The 26161-nt window shown below is 44.0% G+C and overlaps 1 protein-coding gene across 4 annotated transcripts in view; it reads right to left on the reverse strand.

The window, feature by feature from the left end:
- Positions 1 to 24761, reverse strand: part of LOC143213448 (uncharacterized) — a 40377-nt gene extending 15616 nt beyond the window's left edge. For 3 of the 4 annotated variants that reach the window (XR_013009971.1, XM_076433315.1, XM_076433317.1), the window contains exons 1-2: positions 16543 to 24761; positions 3044 to 3503 (exon numbers count right to left, since the gene is read on the reverse strand). Coding sequence is in view for 1 of the 4 variants with exons in the window: in XM_076433316.1 (XP_076289431.1) it covers positions 3359 to 3503; positions 16543 to 16748 (351 nt within the window). In the remaining 3 variants the exon portion in view is untranslated. Of the gene's footprint in view, positions 1 to 2761; positions 3504 to 16542 lie in introns of those variants that run through there. The other variant, XM_076433316.1, reaches the window with a different exon arrangement.
- Between the last annotated feature and the right edge of the window lie 1400 nt (positions 24762 to 26161).

The following is a 26161-nucleotide window of genomic DNA, read 5'->3' on the forward strand; positions in this document are numbered from 1 at the left end:
TGCGAGTTAATGCGATGATCGGGATGACCGACACGCGCAGCCAAGTATTTAAGATCGCGGGATAAGGGAGACACGTGCCGGGCAGGAACCATGGGATATTTATTGAGAGCTCCCTCTGTTTCGCCCTCCGTCGCCTCGGCGATGTATTGCTTTTTAAAGGACTTTAAAAGCTGCCTTATCGAATGCTCGACACTCGACGATGAATCGTCACACGACGCCGACGACGGTATTACTCGAATTCGGCCACTTTTCCTTTCTGCTGGACGGGGGCAATCGTCGTAGTAATCGAGTGCTCTTCTTCCGCCATTTCGTCGCTCCGATCGCGATCAGGCCAGTCCCCTTCTTTCTTCGATTTATTTTCACTTGTCACACGCCACCGTGTTTTTCTTTAGATAAACTCGACGACGATAATCACAATGTAGAAGTAGAATTTTTTCGTTTCGATAGAATTCGCTAAGCTTCGGGGACAGAACCGGGCTGAAATTTCGGGCGAGCCTGGCCGTGCTCGTATAAAACCCGCATGGTCGCGACAAACACGCGTACCTACACGCGCGCAACAGACGATATTACAAAATTATTGGTACATGAATGTTATCGGTATCAGGCGTGCAGAGCGGAGCACGTAGATACATGAAGCGATATGCTCCGCTGGTATAATAGAGCTGATCGGCCGAGGTCCCTATGTGAAATGCAAGTTCCCCATAGAATAGATTTCCCTCGTGCAGGTCTCCGGTGTCCGAGATAATGCGATAACGAGGTTTACTACACGACTACCGCCACCGTGCGTATATTTGCTGGCGATCGATTGATGCCGCCGCGTTGCCTGCTGGAAATAAATCGTCGGACCGGCAAAAACTCTCTATCCGATCAACCGCGAGCTCTCGCGCTAACCCATTATAACCGACGCCCCGTTATATTCCAATTGAAAGTGAGAATATTACCGGACGCGTTACGAATTTCACAAATACCCGAATACCCGCCGACATTTCCTCAAATTTCAATTCGGCTGCCGCCGCGCCGCATTCTCGGGTAAACCGATGAATTTTGTACGAATTATTTTTAACTTTGAACATCTGTGTTAAATGTGCAGTGGTCGTTTATCCGATGAACCACAATTTTCTTGTAATTCTACAAGACCAACACAGATTTTCAAAGTTAAAAAACGTTGGTATCTTCGTTCGTTCCATTAATTTAAAGAAAAGATCATCGCTCTATCTCATTTCTAAAGAAAGTTCTTTGATTCTGATACAAAATTCATCGGTTTACCCCACTGTAATAGTAATAGAATTGAAAATTCACAATTACAAATTTTCAGGACTATCTGAATTATCTTGAATTATACTTTTTAGTCCGTCTTAAAAACGTGGTATATTAAAAGTTTTTTTCATCTAAGCAATTTTATGTAATTCCTGCTTCCCACAATGAATGGAAAATATTTTTATTTTGCATAAAGATCCGCAGTCTGGTAATAATCATTGCATTCGACAGAGAGGAATTGTACACGCGAAATACCGTCGAGCCGGTGCGAACAAGTGTACACAGATTAGGCTACCGTCGGATTGTGCTTAGGCGAGGGCCGAAGTCATCCTAGGGTTAATAATGATTCTCGATTGCTGGGCCGACTCGTAAACGCCCATTTCCATTGCACGTTCCTGAGAACGTTTGACTTCGCGGCTGATTGCAGGGTGAATATCTCGGGAGTTTGCTGCATTGTCGCCGAAGAATAAGGGGGGAGGCGCTGCGGCCGTGAGGGGTGCCAGTTATTTTTCCTTGCGCCTTGGACCCCTTCGACGCGGAAGGGCCTCGATCCGGTTCTTCCTGAGAAGATTTCAAATTACAGGGTCCAGAAACGGCGCCCCCGTCGAGGCTCGCCCCCCCGCAGGGGGCATCACGAAAACTTGCACGAGACACCCTGCCTCGACGTCACTGCCGCGCCGCGCCGTGGCGGACTCATTTTTTGTTCGACGCTTTTCTCTTGCCATATCTTCCGCTTCGCTTGCCGATATTATCGACACGGCCACCCGATCGTGGGTACGTGCCGCGCGTACCGTTTCTAAGAACGAACGCCGTCGATCGCGAGCGTTTTCGCCAACGATTACGCCTTTGAAAAACTTGGAAAAACGAGGAACGTTTTTCGAAATCGAATAATATAACGTTCATCGGATAAATAGACTCTTTCTCTTATCTAGGCTCTCGCAGAACCTAAATCATGATTATTAACCAGAGTTGGGCATTAATCAATTAAAATTTTAATCATGATTGATTGATTAATGTGTACGATTAAAAAAAGAGATCATCGAAAAATCGACGATTGATTCAATCGTTTGATGAAGTTAATCGTCAATCGTTGATTAAAGAAAGAAATCATCGAAAAATCGGCGATCGTTAACCGCAATTAACGATTAATAAGTACTTCATCGTTAACCGCAATTAACGACTAAACTAGGAGATTAATTGTTAATTGCGATTAACGATTGAAGTAGAAATTTAGTCGTCAATCGTTGATTAAATTTTTGCCCAACTCTGTTATTAACCCTTATGCGAATAACCAAAATTTTCTGCAATATTCAATGACGCTGCAATTTACAGTTTCAATGCATCGGTTTTCATGCCGCAAATGTAAATCAATTCTCTGGTCATGGAAAAACATCAAAGTCTACAATGATCGTGCTATCTGTCAATGAAAATGGTAAAATAGTTTTAAAAAGAAGTTGAATGTGGTCGAAACCAAATGTTGAAGCTTGTCTTTGTATTCATTATATTTTCCAAAGATTCTAATCTGCATATTTAGTGTTAACAGACATTGTTATTGTACTCAATTGCAGTTATTCTTGTAAAGCGAAATAACCCCGGAAGAGTTTAAAATTAATTGAAAGTGGGAACCCAGGTACATACCTGGTTATTCACGTATGGGTTAATGTTACTTTATTTCAACCGGGAAAAGTGATTGTCAAGATTTAGGACAAACTGATGGGAGAATGACGCGAGGGTCGATTGGGAGTTTCGTTCGACAGGTACGCATGGAAATATTCGCGAAACGAACCATAAGGATAGAGACGCGAAGATGCTGTCGGCGCGGCGCGGCGAGATGAAAGGATCATCCCTCTGTACGAGATGGCCGTCAAAGGGACACGCGTGTCTGGTTCCCCGCTGTGATTTTCACTCGACTGCTCGTCGCCGTCGTCTCGCCTTGGTGCCCGAGCCGATGTGTCGCGTGCTATGGCCGTTCCTCCGTTCCGTCAGTACTCGGTACTTCGCTCACCGCTCCTCCCTGGTTAATAATACTGTGTCTTCGTCTGTCCGCGGTGCTACCACTCGGTTATCTCTACGTTTCCCGCACAAAGAATCTTCCTACTCTTTAAACGCCCTCTTTAACGAGTCCGCGATGGGATTCGACGATGCCCTCTTTCACCACCCTTCCGGTTGCCACTTCTCGAAACTTCCTCCGAACTTTTCCGTCGTCTCGGAATTTTTTCCATTGGATTCTTAAAATCGTGTTCGCCCTGAAAAAGATCAGCCTACAGAACGTATACGAACGCAGCAGAAAAAGGTGACATGTTACTGTAACTCTTGAACCATTAAAATTTTATTATAATTATTTTAATAAGAACAATAATATGAAAATTAATTTTATAGGAAATTTAAGATTGTTTAATAGTAAGATTAAATTATTATGAGAATTGATTTTAATATTATTGAGGGGTATAGTATTCAAATTAATATTTCACAGAGAATTTAATACCATTTAAAAATATTAAAATAGGAAAATCGCGTTTTGACATCCCGAAATAAAAGCCAAATAATTTAATAAAAATTTGAATACCATTAAATATCAAAAGCATAATTAAATAGAGCGTAAATAAGCTTCAAAACGACATATAATTAATTAAATTAAGATAAATACTTATTGGTATAAAATTGCAATTAAAACAAAGGAATAAAAATCCTGCATTTCTTTCTTTACAATCTAATAATTTTTTTAATGAATTGTTTAAATTTTATTGTCTCAAAAGAAAGAACATTTTTCGTGTGCAACTACAATTTGCATTTGATTCGATGAATTCTTTCATTTCTGAGGTCAGTGGACATTCGAAAATAATTCCAATTGATTATGAGAAAATGTCGCTAAAATTTTCGAATCAGCCGAGTGTGCGTCGTCAAGTTGTACATACTTCCTCGAAATCGATGAGCTAAAAAGGCATTTGGCGTTCGACGCGGGCATCTGCGCGAGTACACGCTCGCGCCCGGAAGCCGCGCGAGTAAATTTGACCAGGGAACAGAGCGGCTGCTAAAACAGGATTACAACGCGTTAATCCTATTTGTATTGTTTTTTTCTTTTTTCAGCAGATCGTGCGCGAATGAGCTGCATTTGCGGCGCGTAGAAATTACTTTATCCGGTCGGGGGCGGCGGGAAACAGAGAAAGGGAGAAGCCCGGTGCCTTTTTTCCTTTAAAAAACGGGAAAGCAGGCAACCAGTGTGTGGGAGAGAGGGAGACAAAGAGAGAGATAGAGAGAGAGAGAGAGAGAGAGAGAGAGAGAAACCGTTTGGCAGACGCGAGCTTGCATGTGCGTGAGGCGTTTTTAATGCGTGTTACCCGGCGGAACCACAATCCGCTTTTGCGGCGAGAGTTGTTGCCGGCCGCAGCCCACTGGTTGGCAGTTTCCGGTGACGCGCTTTGGTGCAAACAGCCGGCCACGCCTGATTTCGAAATTGCAAAACATTTTCACACTCTTGTGGTTCCAACGCCACCGCACTCTCTCTCCCTGTGTTTCTCTGCCTCTTTACTGTCCAACCATTTTGTGCCTCTTTTTTTCTTTTTTTTTCTCTTTTTTTTTCATTTCCACTCGTATACGCGTAATTCCCGTGGGTTTGACGGTCGTTGTCAAAGCCTCCGAAAGACAAAACGCGCGTTATGTAGCCGAAATCGGGAACGACGGGAGAGCCGGCGTAGAAAAGTCGCGTTTAATGACCACCTTTTTCCGTGATTTTTTCCGAAGCATACACCGCCGCCGTTCGTAGAATTTGTTCGAAACGGTCCGACGCGATCTCGGACAATTTCGACACAGTTTCACGGGCGAAGGGAAAAATAGAAAATTTCTCACGTCTCTCGGGGAAGAATTGAAACGCGGAAAACGTTGCTCGGTTTCGTTAAAAATCGGAAAACGATCGAGTCGAGCAACGGTACGCCGGCCGGCTTCCTGTTTAATTGTTAAGCGTTTAACCAAATTCGGCTCGCGGTGACAAGGGGCGGAGACGGAGTGCATTCGAGGGTTGTGTCATTAAATTATTCCGGAACGTGAGCCCAACGGGTGTCCTCGATCGGTTTCTGTGCGTAATTCGACAGAAGAATAACCCGGGACATCTGACATAGCTCACGATTTTTAATCCAGCCCGCTGCAGTCGAATCAGAAGTTCGTTTATTATTCCAACACCGGCATGCATCGGTGGTTTAGGCCCCAAATTACACGCCGGCGTACCATTCGTTCGCAGGATCCTGACCTTAATCCGAGTAATCGGAAAATATTTCTCCGAAACGCGGCGAGTAAACATTTTCTTAAAAATTCACGATCAACATTATTTCGATACAAATTATTTCTTGCTATTATAACAAAAAACCTAGTACATATAAATTGCATTTATTCTCAGTCGAACTGGATTACTGTATTCGTTAATTTTCTGTATATGTATATTCAACTTTCTCGAGAAACAAAAATTTGATATTCTAGACAGAATTTTCTAATCGACCTTCGCGAGCTTCTGCGGCCAAATATTTCACTGCGCGTTGTTCGGGATTATACAGTTGTTTAAGAGTACAGTGAAAAAATAGAATCGTCTCGCGGAAATTGATCGACAGAGGTTCGTCGGATTTTCTACGGCGAATCGTTTACGGATCGTCTCGATGTCTATATTCGGTTATTTTCAGTTCGATCGGGTTTGGTCGAAGCTCGGGGGACCGGGCGATTCGAGCGGATCGGGGCTCGGTTTTTACAGTGGCACGTGCAAAATGTTCAAGTGCCCTCCAGGACATTGGAATTGACCAGAAGAACGCGATTCGAGCCAGTGACTCCGAAAAACGATCCTTCAGTGGCGAACGAACGTACGCGCGAGCGTGTCGGTAAACAGAACCGCTCGGTGGAACGGCAACGAACAGCGAGCAACGAGCAGCCCCGGGGTTCCCGCTCTTCGTGACCGATGAACACGTCGCCCCTGGAGGCTCGTTGCGCGCAAAAACGTCACTAGCAAGAAATTGGAACGATTTTTTTCGAACCTGGGCCCGTGAACCGTCGGCTTTGCGCCCTCCCTTTCGCACTCCACTTCCGGTTTCATTTCCATCTCAGCAAACCTCGATTCCCGATAAACGTTTCGTGCCAAAATATATTTTTGCACACAACCAAGTTTTGCACCGCGGCCAGCTCCACGGTATATGGCGTCAAACGCACCGTATTCCGTATCTCTACGCTCCAGGGCAAGCTACGCGCCGCCCCCGCAGAATCATTCAATTATCCCTGCTCCTGTTAACGCACGCACAACCTTAGAAGATTTTTCAACTTCGATAAATTCCTGTTCGCGAAGGAGCTCGATGCACCGTGCTCCGAGAGGCTGCAGCCTAACTGGACAAAACTGCACAGTTATTTCAGCGTTATTTCAAGGTTTACCGAATGGTGACTGTGTGACCGACTTTGATTTTGATAATTTTTTGTGAGATAATGGTACATTGTACATCCCAAATTATGTATGCAAAATATTAGGTGTAGTTACTCAATAGTTTCAAAGATATAAACGATTGAACTTTCACGCAATCTGCTTACACGGCTAATGGAACTTCGAAAGGTGTGAAACTTTAATTGTTTATATCTTTAAAACTATTGAGTAACTACACCTAATATTTTGCATACATAATTACGGATCCATATACCGTCATCTCACAAAAAATTATCAAAATCGAAGTCGGACACTTGGGATCCTTCCTTTGTGAGAGAGTGGCGCTACTAAAAATTGCTGTACCATTATGTAAAATATTGTTTAGATTATTAAATACGTCGTTATTCAATCATTTACTAAACATTTAGGTATTGCATGAGGAATTATACCAATTTCATATCCGTAAAATTAAAGAAATCACAGGCGATGGAGATTATTCTGTTATTCGCAGTCCCATCGAAAATGTTTTTATGCAATTACGAAGAAATTGGTCGGGTCAAGTATAAAACAGTAAAAGATTTGAAAATTTCACGAACGTTGTAACGTTGCTTTGACCGTAACAAAGTCGTTAAGGGATGAAATGAATTTTTCTGTTATTCCTGCTTCCCAAAATCAGTGCAGAACATTTTTATTTCGCCTAAAGATCGGCTGTCTAGTTCTAAGTAAAATATTTACGTTATGGTAAATATTCGTGGATTTTAGAATAGGATAACTACAACGGGGACTCGGACGGGGGTTCTCCATCACAGTTTACGTTTATTGAGAACGGTAATTACTCGATCACCGATTGCTCCCTGACCCGATTATGATCGGCGAGCGAGCTGGAAATTCGACCACGTGCTCGCTCGCGAATTTGTTTCGCAGCGGTGGTGCTCGCCTATCCGTCGCGTCTGCAAAATGGAGGAGAGCAAAAAGCGAAAGAAATAGCGCGGCGGATGAGGTGAAAAGCGAGTGAAAGGTGGGGCCGAGCAGGAGGGAGGAAGGGAGATGAAGAGGAGAGAGAGAGGACAGGGAACACGAAAGAGAAAGAAAGAGAGGAAGGAGAATTCGTACCATTTGGTCCGGATTCGACGTCGGTTAACGCAGCGGGGTTACCGCGGACGCCTCGACGGACACATTGAGAGCGCCCGCTCGACTTGATAATCGCTTGCCATTCATACACTTTTCATTGGATTGCGATTGAGCATTAAGAAACCAGAAACCCGAGGGCTACGTTGCACCGCCAGGCCCGGCCCGGGCCCGCGTATTAGCATTAGGAGGCATCATCTCGAGTGTAAACACTGCATGGGCACCGCGGATTTAGTCACAGTCTAGCACCGCGGGATGTCATCCGACATCCGGACGTCATCGTCCCTCTGCGAACGCTACCAGCCGCGTGCCGCGCACCGACGAGGCCATCAACTTTTTTATTTTCCTACACACGTTGTTCAACCTCTTGGCAATGATTTTTATCCGACTGACAAAATCGATCTTCCGATGTCGGTTCTTTTTGTGAGGAAATCTCTTATGGGACTTATTACTAGGGATGGGATCAAGTTCAATATGTACTGACGAATCCGAGTCAATTTCAATAACCAAGTTTCATTTCATGGGTTTCGATTACTACTTAAAAGCAATAATGTTTCAATGATTATATTTGAAAAGTGTTCATTTTGTACAAGCTGATATCGAACCTCGGAACGAGTAGTTACAAGTTTCGAAAAGATACTTATAAGTACTTCGATGTTGAAAGGAATCGAATCTTTCACAAGTAGTACTCGAATCTCGAAAATTAGAACTGCATAGCAGGTTTTATGCACTTTCTTGATTAATTCGTAACTATTTAAGAATAATATTTCTGATAGATTATGAAATTATATAGTTATACACGTTGAATTGAATTATGCATTAGAGGACAACATAATGGATTTTAAAGGTAAAAAAGATAATGATTAGAAATATCAGAGAATTTCCGATACGATATTCATAAAAGTTTCGAATCCGTTCGACCAAGATTCGAATATACTTGCAAGTATTATTTCCGTTTACCAAAGTACTTGTAAAAGTTTCGAAAGTAGTTATAGAGAGTTCGAATTCAATCAATCAAAGTTCGAACCTGTTTGCGAGGTACTTGATCCCACCACTACTTATTACAACATAATGTACATTGCAGAGTATTATAGAGTATTACAGAATATATTGTGAGAAAGAAACAAGAAAAGAAGTCCATCTGAGAGTAAAACCATCGCGAGTTACTCTCGAGAGAACATTTCTTTTTTCTTATTAAGTACATTAATTTTATTAAGTAATTATTTATCAAGTACATCGCATCCGATGTCGATTGGTACTCCTGTTTCAACTATTCTCGGTACAGACTTCCCGCCGGACTGATTTCCGGCGCTGAAGAAGCCAAGCAACATTCGAATTCCGCGAGGAAACGTCTGTTCAGCTTTTTTCCGTTCAGCGGAGGAATCCGAACGATACGGGAAAACATTCCGGTGGCGGACCGATCGGTAAATTTGATGAAAAGTCAATATTGAGTTGACCCGAAGCCAGAGAGAGAGCGTGGGGCACGGGGTATATGGCATTTCGAAAGAGGATCTCGCAATCTGCTGACGCAAAGAGTCTCTCGCCTGATCCTGTCAGGAGCCAGTGAAAAGAAAGCGGTTTGTCGTCGGCCTTAACCACGATCCACGGTTAAAGCTCACGCCGATGATCCCTTTTATCCAATCCACGAGGAGCCGCGGGGCGTTAAATCCCTCGGGAAAATCTCCGTAACTGAACTCGCGTTCCAGCTAAGTCGGTCAGCTCGGTCCAGCCGAGCGAGAGGATCACAATACTGCTACCGACCAACCGAGGAATCGGTTCGCGTATCCGACGACGTTATTCCTCTTCTCTTTCTCTGCGCTCTCCCCTTTCCTCTTCATCCCTCTCTCTTTTTCTCACGGGAAATTAGTTGCGCGAAAAATTCGTGCTGTAATGTACCGGTAATCGGCTGTACTCGCCCGTGAAAAGGAGACCGACCCACTGAATTGTCTGGAAAAATCGCGCACGGTCGCATTAGCACCTCCTCGCAAGAAATCTGTCTCTGCCAAGGTGCAACAAGGTTTTCTGGATCGGGAAATCCCGTCGACCGCCCAAACGCGATCTTCGACGACTGTTTGCTCGCGAATAATCGATTACCGTTCGCTTCCCGCTCCCTCGGCAACCTGCTCGCGTTTCTACGATTTTAGGTGGCAGAACTTTCTGGTTTCCGACATCTAGCCACTTTTGTAGATCGGCGAAACTCCGTTTTCCCTGCCCGTTCCCCTTTCATATTTTCAAGGTAAACCAATCGGGAAGTTTGATCGGTTGCAACAGATTGAACCCCTTCTATTTTAAGCCGAACAACTTTGCGGAATCGATCAATCGATCCGATTGCAGTCCATCACGAACTCAGATATTACGAAAGTTCCCGGAGTCTACTTTCGCGAAATTTAGTATAGATAGCCTAGTTTCATCGTAACTTGGCGCAACGGAACTCTTGGCGCAAGTATTCATCGTTCTAATAAGGGACGGTTGAGTAGATCGGATCCCGAGATTATCAGCGACTCTCTTTCTCGGCCGGGAACTCGAACGAACGATCCCTTTCGCGTTCTACTTGTTAGCCCCTTCAAAACCAAATTCCGTCTCTCTGTTTTTTTTTGGAAATTAGAAAGAAGAAAGAAAGAAGATGAGCCGGTATATCGAGGCATAATCGCGTCAGAGCGTTCATCCGTCGATGGCCGGACTTATCGTGCGTGTACGGGGAACAAACACGCGTAAAAATATGCGAACGCAGACGTTGAAACGCGTGGACGCGTGTACGCGCGCGTACAAATACAAACACCGAAGTTAGCGTCCCTCGAACACGACGAGAAGGAACCAAAGCCAGAGGAGCAAGAAAAGAGAGAACAGAGAAGAGCAGAAGAGAAAAAGAGAGCTCGGGGTAGCGGGACAGAAGGGTGCTTCCATCGCGGAGAGAGGACACAATCCCTTCCAGCGGCTGCGACCACCTTCTCCCCTCTCTTTCTTTCTACCCTAGCCACCCTTAGTCGCCCCCCTAGTCGCTCTCACTCCCTCGGACTTGTTCGTACAGACTGGCTCTGGCTGCCCGTTCATCCGTTTGCCAGTTCAAGGTGGTTGCGTTCATTACCAGAGGATATACCGGGTGGGTGGGGAACGTCGAACGCGATCGAGCCTCTTTCGCTTTTCGTTCGTTCGGGGCGAAGTTGTTGTGTTTGATCGTCCGTCGTGTCTCGATGGATTGACCAACAGGTGGTGATCAACGGAGACTATGCGAGCATCGGAGAAATTTGAATGCATTTGAATTCGCGCGAAGCTCCTTCGCCCGCGCCTCCGTTGCCTCCCTGCCGCTCTTCGTTTCGCTCGAGAACAGAAAATAATGTTCGGGCTAATTTGATCCGCGGCCGAACACGACAATCTCCTCGCACCTGTTTGCGCAAAACCGAGTGATTAAGAGAGGATTAACCGCGCGGGATTGGCCGGGCACGTGCGCCTCTTTTGCGGTGTAAATAACGAGTCGACGACAGGAGACGCTCCCGAGGCTTTTTCTTTTTAATTGGCACAAACGCCGAGCCGTCCCTCGCGTAAAATCGCAGGGATTAGCCGTGGGTTCGAGTGCACGTGCACTTAAATGCTCGCTAATTGTCCGAGAGGCGCGAGCCTCCCTGTATCCGTTCTACGAGCGTCTGTAATGGGTTGCTTTTAAACGGTTTCAAAAGACGCTCCGCGCTCGTCAAAGCAACTAACGAGTTACAAAATCATTTGCGTTTTGTTTTTGGCCACGAGGCACGACGATTCCGGCTTAACCCTTCGCACTCGCGGCTATTCTAACACGAAAATTGAACGTTTCTTCCATTTTATGTAATTTTTAGCTTTTCATGGATACGAAATTGACAGAATACGATTCTGCCGATTGTTATCTCGCCGGTGTGTCGTTCGATTTCCATTTTACGGGATTTTTACGTAATTCCCAGTGGAAACGACACTTAATTATATCGCACGGAACAAGACCATGGGATTCGAGATTGCGCGGCTTTCTTCTCGGTATATTCTCTGGCCTTACGTGCGAGAAGTTGAAGCTAAGGTGAAGCGTCTTAGCTTCCGTTCACACTGCTGGCAACGGAGAACCAGTCTTCTCTTATCTCGAGTTTGCAAGACTGCCTCCAGTAATACCGTGCGCGGCTGGAAACCCTTACGAACGAGAGCCCCGTGAAATATCGCTAAACGGCTTGTACCCCTTTCTCCTTTCTCCTACTTTGACCCCTTCCTCCTCCTTCGCCTCTGTCTCTCCTTCTCTCTTACCGCGAACCTCCTGTGTGTCCGTCTTTTTCTCGGAACTCGTTACCGCCTTCCTCCGGAGGTCTTAACTCCGGTCACATAGTTCCTATTGAACATCGTTCCGAGCGATATCCACCGTGGCTCACTGAACAATCAACCAAACTCTCGCTTTTTTTTTCAAAGTCGCGTCAACGATGGTTTATAAACAATTTCTTTCGTACATACTTCCCTCCTTTTTCTTTCTTCTTTCCAAAGCTCCACCCTCTTATTCTATCTCCTCATATCTTCTTTCGACTTTCCTACAGTCCCTTATCAAATAATCTAATGTACCAAACATCTGTTCCATCTTTCCAAGTTTCTTAAGTTTCTCGGGACGATTGTCCATGGCCACGGATAATTCGGTTTTTGCAAGGAAAAACGAATGTCGGAATTTCAAAAAATTTGAGTCCAAGCATTAATTGAGCTTTATAGAATAGGCTTTACGTATTTACTTTTACGTATCATCCTAATTACAACGAGAGCGGCGCGATGGCGCGAGGACGCGGCGGTACGGTCGGAAAGCGGGCGGGCACCTTTAAATTTCGGCATATTCAGAAATCTTGAGAGGAGTCCGAGAGAGCAGGGAGGAAGGTGACGACGCCTGGAACAACGGCGAGGAAACGAACGAGCTCGCTTCATTATACACGACGCTCGCACGCTTCGTTTGCCCCCGGAAGTCGTGCTTTAGGAGGGTCGCGCTTGCGGCGCGGGACGAGGGACTACGGGACATGGGACAAGGGACAAGGAGCGAGGGGAGGACGCGAGGGCCATCGCGGAACGACAACGAACACGTACATACACATACCGAGAAAGAGAGAGAGAGAGAGTGAGTGAGAAAGTCGGAGACAGAGGAAAAGGGAGGAGATAGTACCCAGGAGAAGGACGGAAACGGAGAGAAGTAAATGGGAGAGGGGGTGGGTTGAATTAATACAATCACAGGGGTGGCTCACCACTCGCAGTCCGCGTGGGGAGAGAAGAGAAACGGGCGAGATATAACCACCCCTTTGCTTGTCATCGAAATTATACGCTGTCGACACTCGACCTCGTTTACGGCTCCTCTCTATCCATTTCTCTTGCCTTCTCTCTTCTGGATTCCTCTCCAGAAGTCCTACGTAGGTAGCTGCCGCGGCAAGGCGGCAGACGAGTTTCAAAATTAGGACCAACGGAGGGCAAGAGAGAGGGAGGGAGGGAGGGAGAAAGAGGGTCAAATATGGCGTAGGCATAACGAGCTGTTGTCGTTTCTGTTATCGAAGGGGTTGTGTTTTCACGAGCGGCACGAGAGGCCTTGAATGTAACACGATTAACTCTGAATTTCCGTTTCGTGCACGCTGTCTTGCTCAGCCAATCCGAATTAATGTTCTCCACGATTTCTGCTTTCTTAACGAGCGAGCGATCGCACGCGATTCACGGCAGTCGGTATCCCGCGAACGCTCACCGCTTTTTTTCCCGATCCGGATCGCTTTCCGTTCGGCTCGAGTGTCGCTTCTCGCTGGTTACCTGCCTGTGCCTGCCTGCCTGCATTTTCTCGTTTCATCGGAAAATACCGGTGAACCTGTTACCGTGAAACGGCAGCAACGATACCGATGCATTTTTACGCGAACCGACTTCCGAATCGATTCGGAACGAGTTACCGATAATACCTCTGTTCTTTTTCCCCGATCGATTTGTTCCTCGTCGCGATACAAAGCCAATCTCGAGCTGTTATACAATGTTTTATCTGAAACGGGTTGCTCTTCTTGTTTCAGATGTCGGTCAGGCTGCGCAAGCTTTCCCCGAAGATCCTGCAGCTTCTCCCTTTTTCCATCGGCATGCATACGTGTCTCGCGCACCGCAGCAGCGGCGACGCGAGCGTCCGAAAGAAAAGATTCCTGTCCCCGGAGACCGGAGAACGAAAAACAGAACCAGGTTACGAGGGTTTTTAATAAAATTAGGCGATCGTTGAGGCGTGTCAAATGGAAATATGCACGTTCGGTCGAGGGATTTTGCGGACGGGAGAGAAGCTTTCCCGTTTGTAAAATGGGGGTGCGACTCGATAACGATGGAATTCATCCACCCACACTCTCGGCGAAAGCACCGGCGGACGGGGATGGCGACGGCCGGGGAACCTGGAACGTGGAACGGGGTGAAAACCGGGGAAAACGGGGAACGGGGGACGAGGGGGAAAAGCGAGGGCAAGTTGCGCGCGACTGGATGATGAGAAAAATTTTTTTCCTTTATTCCTTCCACCCGCCTGGACGTGTATCGTAATCAAGGAGGCGCGAGGTAGATTAGCGATTCGATATCGTGGAAGGCTTTTTTAGGGGTAAGCTGCCCGAAGAAAATTTTCCGCGAGGCCGACCCCCAATATCTTCTCGGTTGATTTGAAAAATAGATCTCCGAGCACAAACGGATTTATTCAATTCATTATTCCAACGGAACCGTCTCTGTTAATTTAAACCGCCCGCAAATTTTCACGATTATACGTGCCCGTAATTATGAAAGTGGTCTGTGTCGTTTATTTCTTGTTTCGAGAGATATTTCTAGGGAAAGGATATTCACCCCCATCCGTCCCTCATTTCATGAATCGACACAGTGGTAAAAGATCGATTAAATAACCACGTAAACTGTTATTTAGTTTAGTTTATCATGATTGAAAGTTGAATTTGAATTTACAGTAAGGAGCATAACTGATTCCACACACTTTAAATCAGAATAACTTTTATATGAATGGACCAAACGACTTCGAAGAATTAGTTTAGTAAATGATGTGTAAAAAATATGTTGAAAAAATGCATTTGGTCAGAATTGTGAAAAACAATCCTAAAAATTGATTTTTACAGCTTTTTTAGCTGGTCCAATAACGAAGATTTAAAAAATGTGTTTTGTCAACTGGTATAAATGATATACGCTCTGAAAATTTCATTGAAATTGGTTTACGAATTATAAACAATCAAAAGTGGTAAAAAGGCCGAAAATCTTGAAAAATTGCGATTTTTATCAGTTTTGATCGTTAATAATTCGCAAATCAATTAACTGATTTCAATGAAATTTTCAGAGCGTATTTTACCAGTTGACCAGACATCTTTTGAATTTTCGTTATTGGCCCAGCTAAAAAAGCTGTAAAAATCAATCATTACTATTGTTTTTCACAATTCCGTCCAAATGCATTTTCTCAACGTATTTTTTACACATCATTCACTAAACTAATTCTTCTAGCCTTACAGAGAAATTTGAATCGTTTGGTTCATTCATGAAAAAGTTGTTCTGACTTAAAGTGTGTGGAATCAGTTATGCTCCTTACTGTAGATTTAAACATTAAACTGTATTGCTGCAAGTTGAATTTGAATTTAGATCTAAATACACTGATTGAAAGTTGTTGTTCCCGCGAAAAGTATTATCTACGTCTGGATAAAAGGAGCCCGGGCTTAACTTATGTTAACCGGCGATATTTTGTCAACTTTCCTGCGCCATTCTTCTTCGCCCTTCTTGGATCACCCTCCGACCATATTGCGCGGCGCGGCGGCTCGAGACCTCTAATCTAATAAGATTTCTAGCAAATGTAGCGTGGTAGTCAACATATTGCAATGTTCGCCGTATCACGCGACCCTGATAAATTGATATTTTTTTGCTTACGAACGTGCCGGATCTCCGAAGTAACATTCGCGAACAAAGTTATCGGTTGCCATAACAGCGAGCAATAAAACCACGCCGTCCCACAAAGAATCTCTGCGTTAAAATTCTTTTATCAAAGTAGACGTTTATCGAATGCGTTCGAGGTGAACGAAAATCATATCGATATGAATGCAAATGAGATGCCAATAGGCTAATGACTACTTCTTTTCGCCAGGTCTCGCGTTCGCAATCCATAAAGTACGCGGGCGGAGTCGTTTGCGCGTCAAAGTGTGTCACAATGGAAGCGCGTGGTGTGGCGTGGCGTGGTGTACACGGTGGTGAAGTCGATAAACGTGACAAATGCGAGGTATACGTTCGACAACCGATCGTGTCGAAGGTAACGTCGAAGTTGCTTCGAACACTTATGGGGTGCCATTCGTTTTATGAGCCTTCTTATCGGCCCGCTGCCAGCCCATAAACGCATCTTTCCCATATAAGAAGCGTCCTGACGCATTTACGCGGCGGATGTCACCGGCCTGTATTTATCGAGTATTTCGCGAACGCATAATATCTGTTAGTTTATCGGTGTCGTCGCGCGGAGAAATGTTCCACTGGGAAAAAAAGAACGACGGATATAAACCTTCTCCCATTATAAATACGCTCGGGATGTGTCACCTTTATGCGAGTATTAGGACACCGTGCCCTTTGGACGCCCTCGGGGCTCAATATTTATGCTGAAAGTGCACTTGTAAGAGGCGCTGACCGGAAGATCCATCCCTCTCCATTTTCGTTACACGGAATTATACCGTTTTCCGTGTAAACATTCAGGACCGAAGGTCACGGTCGCGTAGGCGACTAAATGTTTGACATTGTGCAAAAATCTTTTCGTAAATGTTCAAAGTCCTTACCTTGTACAGCATGAATCTTCGGTGTAGTCTTCCCGCGAAGTGAACAGTACCATTCTGGATTCTCCGATGACACACCGGAGTCTTCTTATCTTCGACCAGCAGGTTATCAATGACGGTCCAAGATTATGAATTAAAAGAAAAGAAGAAGGAGAAGGGGTAGGTGGCGAGGTAGAGGTGGAGGAGGAGGGTGGTGGATAAGAAACCATCACCTCCGCTTATCCCCCGGTTCGAGAGTACTATGTGAGGCATCGGTGAGGATAAGTACGATAAAGAGAGCGAGAGGGAGATAGAAATAATGCGGGGGAAAGAAAGAGAAAGAAAGAGGGGGGGGGGAGAGAGAGAGAGATAGTCGTCTGTCGTTTTGTATATCTACCCTCGTACGGTGGAAATTTCGTTACGGGGGTGATTTTCTGCGGGGGATGGCCAGCCCCGTCCCCGCTTTAAACCTGATTGGATGCAGAGTTATCTCGCGCTGCGTTACTTCCGGATGATTGGTCGCTGCGGTCGTCATGACTACCTCACCACCGCCACCACCGCCATCTCCACCACCGCCACCCCCACATGGCCCTCACCCGCACCCTCCGTTCCACCAGTCGTCCCTTTGTTACGTCTCTCTTTCACACACGCGAGTCGGCTGGCTTCGCCTCTCCTCTACTCAGTTCTCCTCTTCTCCTTTTCTCTGTTACTCCGCTCCTCCTCTCCTCCGCTCCCCGGGCCACTGCTCCTCTCTGTTCCAATTCTCCCGTCTTCTTCGGCCTATCCGTTTCTTCGTCTTCTCTCCTCCGGGTGTTTAGATAACACGCGACTGTATCTCCAGCTCGGATCCACACCAGCCACCGCATAATTCTTCGGCCACTCGCGAAATTGTGAACTACGGTAGGACTCCCTCTCAAGGGGGTAGTCTCGTTTCCAGGATTGCAAGGGTGCGGGATGCGCATTCGCGCTTCTCGATAATGCAAAGATAATGCAAAGGCGGCTTTTCAATAGTCAACAGCGTTACATAAAAGACCAATCTAGACCGCCGACTCGCTAAAAAGTCCGATTTTTACGTTCACCATTTTGTACATGTTTCAAATAATGCAAATTACGCCTCTTTTTTTGCTTGAAAAACGCGAAAAAAATTGTAATCACATGATTAGCTCCTCAAAGAGCATATCATCTTTTCTTTCGTACACTGCATTTTTACCCTTGCGGTAATAAAAAAGCAGAATGTGATGGAAATACGTACTTTGACTTTGCATATTTGACGCGATGACAAAAGAAATGCCTGAAGAGGCAGGGAATGACGTTCGAGATGTCAGCTGTCAAGATATACCAGGATTTATAATCACCAGACTGCGGATCTTTATGCAAAATAAAAATTGTTTACTTCTATTACAAAGATCAGGAGCCAAATAGAAGTGATATCCTTTTTTCTATAATTTTAATAAGCTATGCATAATCAATTAATGTTCTCAAATGCTTTTAATTAGTCAACCGTGTCAAATTGCACCTACTGATTTTTGTCATAAATGCATAAAATCCGCAGTCTAATAATAACAAATGGAAGCAATGCCATCTGTACACGAAAAATGAATTTACATTCCGAACGACCTAATATTTAATTCGCAACCAATGAAGCATATATTAAAGAAGAAAATTAATTTCTACTCTACTGCACTTCGTCGTAATTTAGGTAGAAAATTCATGGTTTTTGATGGCTGTACGCGTGGGCGACACCACGAAAAAACGGCACAGTATGCTAAAAATTCCCACGGCATCTCGGAGGTGGTCCATTTCCCAACGTCGGTCATCTGCCGCGCGTTCTTTGAAGGCATTGCCGCTGGTGTAATGTGTCGTTACCTCTGCAGCAGGTGACCGGTCGTCCGTCGCGTCGTGTCGCGTCGGGTCACCTTATACTTATACGCGTACCACGCATTTTTCACGATGATGCGTGTCTAGGATTTGCCTGCGTGGCGCACCGCCACGCCGGACCCTTTAACGTCGCCTTTACCTTCGCCGTAAGGCGATGGACGTTCTTCGCGTTCATCGGGTAACGTTACACTTCTGGGTGGCTCTCGGTGTCACCGGCTCCGGCTCTTTGCTTCTCGAAATCACTGGCATCGTTTACGGGAACCTTGGAATTCCTCTTCTCGACCCTTTTCTCATCGTTGGATCGTTGACAGCTGCGCTCTCATCCCTTCAACGCCAACTGGACATCCGGTCTTGCGAAATCTGAAAACGATCGTACAACTGATCCTTAACAGACCCAATTTATCCCCTGATACTGTGTAAAATGCACATCGTAAAACGACGACAGATTTATGACTCGCGTCAAGTTTCTTTTTTCTCTGTATTCATAGCTGGCACGTATTAGAAGCCGAGAGAGGCAGGTAAATTGTTCGTGTCGCGATCGACGTCAATCCGGGGGCAATTGTTCGGGTGTAATTGAAAGCGTCGATCTATCAACATCAGAACTTTTTATGGAAATGACAGAATTGTGTCGACGAAAAGGGTGTCGAAGCAAATAAGTGCAGTCGCGATACGACGCCTGTTCGGTCGCTAACAATAAGTGATCGATGATCGAGTTCCTGACTCAGCAGACATTCGCGAAACCGAACACCACGGATATTTTTCCGCGCAAATATGCACGCGACAGACACAAGGGGACGATATATGTATACGGATACCAGCATGTATCCTAACGTATCACGACATGTATTACTCAACTCGGAACTCGTAGATTGCGTTACCGGACATCTGCGATCACCGCGAGAGATCGGTCATAGATTAACACCAGACATTTTCCTGCGATCCGTTAACCGTCTTCGCTCGAAATCCTCGTCGAATTCTTTCGCAAGGCAGTTGAGCAACGAAATTCCAGTTCAATTCTTGATTATTCTTGGATTATTCGATTGTTCCGATATATCGAACCGTGTGGATACTTACGGAATCGGTCTTCGCTCGAAATCCTGGTCGAATTCTTCCGCAAGCGAGTCGAGCAACGAAATTGCAGTTCAATTCTTGATTATTCTTGGATTATTCGATTGTTCCGATATATCGACACGCGATTATACTTACGGAATCGGCCTTTGCTCGAAATCCTCGTCGAATCCTTTCGCAAAGCAGTCGAGCAACGAAATTGCAGTTCAATTCTTGATTATTCTTGGATTATTTAATTGTTCCGATATATCGACACGTGCGGATACTTACGGAATCGGCCTTCGCTCGAAATCCTCGTCGAATTCTTTCGCAAGGCAATCGAGCAACGAAATTGCAATTCAATTCTTGATTATTCTTGGATTATTCGATTGTTCCGATATATCGACACGCGATTATACTTACGGAATCGGTCTTCGCTCGAAATCCTGGTCGAATTCTTCCGCAAGCGAGTCGAGCAACGAAATTGCAGTTCAATTCTTGATTATTCTTGGATTATTTAATTGTTCCGATATATCGAACCACGTGGATATTTACGGAATCAGTTAGGACAAGAGACGCGACAGAACGACATCTCCATAAACGACGGGAGCAGAGCGTAGCTAATGAGAGGGCACCCTTGTCCGAATAATAAATCTCGAGCCGACAACATTACCGTCCGACAAAAGGATCTCGATGGGCGTGACTCGTCGTTCATAGTCGTTGCGATCGTGAGAGATGGAGACGTCAACTTTTGTGCGATTCGTCGCGGACCGCTGTCGAGCCACGAGAATCGAGAAGTGGCGCGGCTCGAGCATTTCATTCACGCTCGAACCCGTGGAACATGCTTCAACGAGGTGATGCACACTCGTCAACGTTGATTTGCGGCGCGTGCTACACAACTACGCCAATAATTCCGCTCATTGTTCCCGGCTGGAATTCGTCCGAGCCGAGACGAATCGCCGGTGTGCACAGGCTGATATCTGATCGACCGTTTTCCACGATACTCGGCGTAAACAAATAATCGGAAAGCCTGCGAGAGGAAAGGTATGGGTATCGATGATCCGAGAATACCTTGCCCTACCGAGTCTAGCCTAATGTCTAGATGTTACGATTTATCTTATGAAATGACTTATCAAATGTCCGCGATACATTTTAGCTGTGTACATTATACAGCTACCCAAAAAACGATAACTCTTTGTAATCTTGGACCATACGATTTGAAATTTTTCGAGAAGTTAGACAATTGGTTTGTTACAAAAGGTGATCAAAATTTTTGAGGAAAATTGCGAGTTGTCGGAGTTGCAGAGAAAATACTACAAGCTGTACTTTGCAACTTTTTTATGAGGGCTTATATGGAAAATTTAGAAAACACCTTTAAGAATAATTTAACTCGTCTAATTTTTATTCGATGTTATTTGATCTTTTAACTAAATTTTATACTGGAAGGACGACATTCAAGATGAGCGATTATATTTATGAGTTAACCCTTTGCAGTCGGAGCTAGTTTAACTTGAAAATTAAACGATTCTCTTCATTTTGTTGATATGAAATTGATATAATACCTCATTCAATACTGAAATGTGTAGTAATTGATTAGACACCAACATATTTAGTAATGTAAACAATATTTTGCATAATGATAACAATACTCGCAAACGCAGACAGAGCCCGGCGCTTTTGTAATCGTTCCGAGTAGATTTTATTTTATTCGAATCTTACCGTAACTCCCGACACGGTGAAACGATGGAAAATTCAATGGAAAATTATTAAAAGCTGAAAACGCAGCATCGGGAGCCGCTACACTTTCAAAGCGATTTCTGGTAATTTATAAAATAAATTCTTTTACATCCTCTGCTTTTGACTTTTCCATTCACGCTCGAACAAATCCGTTCGAAGTGCTTTGTAATACGTTCCTTTGCCATTTAAACCGATTGTTTTCTGCGAAAAAAGAAATTAATTGTTGACTCGAGGTAAAGAGTTCACGCACGAGCTTCCACACGCGAATAAAAAGGCTCCGGAGAGTTCCTCTCGGCGGCATCATTGATTTCTTTGATTATGGTATCCTGCTGACAAGGAATTCTACTGTTTCGTGCAGCGATTGTTGTCTTCTGTGCCTTCATCTTATGTATTGTGCGTTTAGCACTTCGAGTGCCACGTTTGCCTGATGAATTGCAAAAGATCATTTTATTCTGAATGTTCATTTTTCCTTGAGAAAAACGACTTTCCGCGGACGACCTAATAATAGTACATTTTAAAAATCGTCTAATCTTTTCACTGTTTTAAATTGGACGTACTAATTTTTGTCATAAATGCATAAAATCCGCCGTCTAATAATTAAACCGCTGATAGAGGGCACGTTTGAGACGAGCTTTTGAAAATTTCCCTCGTAAACCTTTGAACTGGCGAGGGCGTCCTCGGTCCAGCTAAACATTTTATTCCGGACGTTCAAAAGCCACCGCGAAAAAATAATGTTTTCCTCGTGTATCGTTTGACTCCCTTTATTTCGAATTACATTCCGCTTAGAAACGCGAGGCGGCTACGGCGCGTGCACGCGTGTAACACGCACGCCCGCCACTGTTTATCCTTTCCCGGTGCGGATGTCGTCGTCGTGTTTACACGCGTAACAGCCCCGAGTCGCGACATCACTTTGAAGCGTCGCGTCGCATCTGCGGTTACCCAAGAACACCCTGCGGTGAATATCGTGGAAACGGGCGCGGAACTTCGCGTAGGTATTTAATCCGTTCGCACGCTGAGCAGCCCATAGAGATACATTCGGTAACGCGATTTTAAGTGGGGAGGGACGGATTTTAAATCCGGGACTCTCGACCATTCAGCGCACCCCCTCTCGAAATCTTCTTTGTGTGTCTTTGTGCACCTCCGAGCGTGTCACGGGACACCTTCTGTTCCCGTAAGATCAATTCGTTCACCGATCGCTGATTTCGCTCGTTGAAGGTTGCGTCTCCTATCATTATTTTATAACCCTTGCTTGGACATTGTTCAAGACAAGTTGGACTGTTCTAGGTCAATCATGTATTTTATTACATTAATTTAGAAAGAATTATTTATGACATTAATTTAATAAGAATTATTTCTGTTCTTGTAAGATCAATTTGTTCACCGATCACTGATTTCGCTCGTTGAAGGTTGCGCGTCTCCTATCATTATTTTATAACCCTTGCTTGGACATTGTTCAAATAGGAGCAAGTTGGACTGTTCTAGGTCAATCATGTATTTTATTACATTAACTCAAAAAGAATTATTCATGACATTAATTTAATAAGAATTATTTCTGTTCTTGTAAGATCTATTTGTTCACCGATTACTGATTTCGCTCGTGGAAGGTTGCGTCTCCTATCAATTATTTTACAACCCCTGCTCGGACCCTTATCTATTTTCATGTATGGAAATGTTGAATTGCTCCTGGGTCTATCATGTATTTTCAGAAAAAAGAATTAATTGCTCAGCTATTACCTACATTAATTTATTAGGAATTAATTGAAGGTTACGTACCCTATCAATATTTTACAACCCCTGCTTGGACCCTTATCTTTTTTCTAAGTCTATCTTGTATTTTCAGGAAGAAAAATAATCGCCGAGATCTCTATTACCGATATTAATTTGCTAAGAATTATGCTTAGAGTTTAGTTTAAAATTATTTTCCAAATTGAACGTTCAGCTTCGAGACTAGTCTAATTACACATTTTAGAAAACCCAAGGTAAAATTATTTTCTGAATTGCATGTTCTGCTTCGAGAGTCTGATTTAGTTGCACATTTGGAAAAATCCGAGGTAAAATAATATTCCAAATTGCATATTCTGCTTCAAGTCTAGTTTAGTTGCACATCTCGAAGAATTCAAGATAAAATTATTTTCCAAATTGCACGCACATATGCGGTCGAAAATTTGAACGACAGTCGACTGGGAAGAACTGTGAGATAGGTTTGGGAGACTATGGGAGGTTTAGGAATAGGAGATACGCCTATGCGAGACGATTCACCGAATATCCCACTCGACCATGAACGAACGAGCACGAGTGTGTTCATTCATCGCAGGCTTAGAGCTCATCGCGCACAGGTGTGGCCGAAAAGAAACGAACGCGCGAGCGTGTTCGTGGTTGACAGTGGATTGCTACCCCTTAGCTACTCGACGTTTAATCCTACGCAATCCCACGCGACGATTCGCCTCCTCGTCCTCGTCGCTCCCCATTCTGTCTTCGTTCCCGTGTTGACAGACGCTTCTTGCTTTGCTCTCGACGTAGATCCCACAACAGCGGTCGAAACTCTTCATTGTATCGTTTCTCGTACGGATCTCCACCCTCTCGTCGCCTCCCCCATTGGTTTATGTGGGAAAGCTTGGCCAACGTCTCTCGGATTTCGTTCGAAGAATGCCGGGGATGTTGCGCGCGCGAAACAGAGGGAAAGAGAGCTGCTTGCTTACACAGAACGCAGGTAGACGACACTTTGGCTTCTTGCCTCTTACAATATTTCCTTCTGTATTCACTTTTGTGCGAATCGCTTCCACTCTGATCCAATCTTACTTTGATGACTGGACAGCAGATTTTATGCGTTGATGACGAAACTGTGGCGGTGTAATTTGGGAAAGTAAAAACATTAGAATTATTATTTTCAATCTATTAATCCTTATGTGAATAACCAGAATTTTTTAAGATATTTAACGATATTCTATTTTACAGTTTCAAATGTAGATAAATCTATGATGATTCGAGAACATAAAATCTACAATAATTTTGATATTTGTTAACAAAAATATTAGAGAAGTTTTAGAGAGAAATTGAAAGTGGATATCAACCGGGTTATTGACATAAAGGGTTAAACACATTAAGAAGGAAAATACATTTCCATTTGAATGCAAATTGTTGCAATCCAGGTAGAACATTTTTATTTTGCATGTAGATCCGCTGTCTATCGATGACTAGCACCACCGGAGTTAAAGCAATTAAGGGGGTAGACTCCTTTTTCCGGGATTGCAAGGGTGCGGGATTCGCGTTCTCATTTCTCGATGATACAAAAATGGGGTTCTTCAGTAGTCAAAACTGCTAGATAAAAGATCGATCTAGAGCGCTATCGCCCTCAAAAGTCCTATTCTTTCGTTTACGAGGCGTAATTTTTGCCGTGTTGTTGTATGTATGCGTCAAATCTTGTAATTGAATTCTAAACCTCTTCCCATAGTCCAATCTTGCTGAAATTTTGTAAATGCACTTGCTTCCGACGACAATAGAAGTAGAAAATAAAATATATAAAAAAAACTTTTTGAAAACCACGCTTATATTAAAATGCACTAAAAAGGAGAAAATAATCATTTCCCTGGTTCTCCATAAAATACCGAATCCAGTTAAACGATTAATATTTTTCCCCAAAATTTTATGCAAGTAGTTCAAAATTTCTTCTGGTATAAAATTAGTGTTGGAATAGTTAGATAAATTTAATAGAAATTTAAATAAAATCATGATATTAGTGACTATAAAAAGAAAAACGTGTAGCGCTAAACTACATTGACGTAATCTTCGTGGGCGCTCCACGGTTTTATTTTTATAATCACTAATGTCATTATTTTATCTAAAATATTAAATTTTTCTATCCATACCGACACTAATTTTATAACAGAAGAAATTTTGAGCTAATGGCTTTTGTGGAAAAATATGATTAATCATTCAACTGGATTCGGGTATTTTATGGAGAACCAGGAAAAAATGATTTCCTCCTTTTTAGTGCATTTTAATATAAGCGTGATTTTTAAAAAGTTTTTTGTATTATCGAGAGAAATGAGAACGCGAAACCCGCACCTTGCAGTCCTGGAAACGAGTCTACCGCCTTGAATGGTATCGCGGTCGAAACTCGAGCTGACTATTAAAAAAATGATTAGGTTTTAACATTGACAACGCGGCGAAGGTGTGGGGATGCGTAACGCACGGTGCTATAGCGTTTAGCATCCAGCATCCAGCATCCTGCGTGGAGCGTCCAGCTAGGGGCGAAGCGGACAGAATATCCGTGGCATCTGGTCGAAAGTGTGAGAGGGGCATTGTGTATCGCGCATAGTTCGCATTTCCTCGGTACATTCTCGGACCTCGGTCCTGACCAGGAACATGATTAGTATACGCACACTTGACCTGGCCGACCTATTGTCAGGGAGGAGAGAGAAACACCATTATAACGATACCGAACACGAACACCCCATTATGTTCGACACCCCGGGGTACACGATGTACCGTCGTCTGCTGATGCTTTATTAAAGTCCTTCGCTCATTGTAATCGTGCGTGCGTCAGCTATGCGAGATTCTGTCGTGGAACGTTCGCGTTTAGGGTATTACGGCTAGAATGAATTCGCTGATACCGGGGGAAAGAAGCATTCTAGTTTATTATAATACAGAGAGACGAGAGCTCCTTTCTTAAAACGAGTCTATGGGATTAACCGAGGGTAAAAGAAGATTTTTAATTAAGTCTTGCAAACGTGTACGATCGACGAATTCTACTTTTCTTTTTGCGCGTCGACGTACATTATTAATTTTGTGTGTATTTAATAAATAGACTGCAGATCTTTATGCATTTATAGCAAAATTGAGTGGATGAAATTAAAAGTTGTTGAAAAATTTTTACAATTGAAGACTTCAATGTATGATTTCTCCTTTATTAAAATTATGAAGGGAAGAAATAACATTCCATTTGGATTCTATTTCTTGCAATCGATGCAGACAGTTTTTA

The sequence above is a fragment of the Lasioglossum baleicum genome, chromosome 11, assembly GCF_051020765.1.
Source record: "Lasioglossum baleicum chromosome 11, iyLasBale1, whole genome shotgun sequence".
Lineage (NCBI taxonomy): Eukaryota > Metazoa > Arthropoda > Insecta > Hymenoptera > Halictidae > Lasioglossum > Lasioglossum baleicum.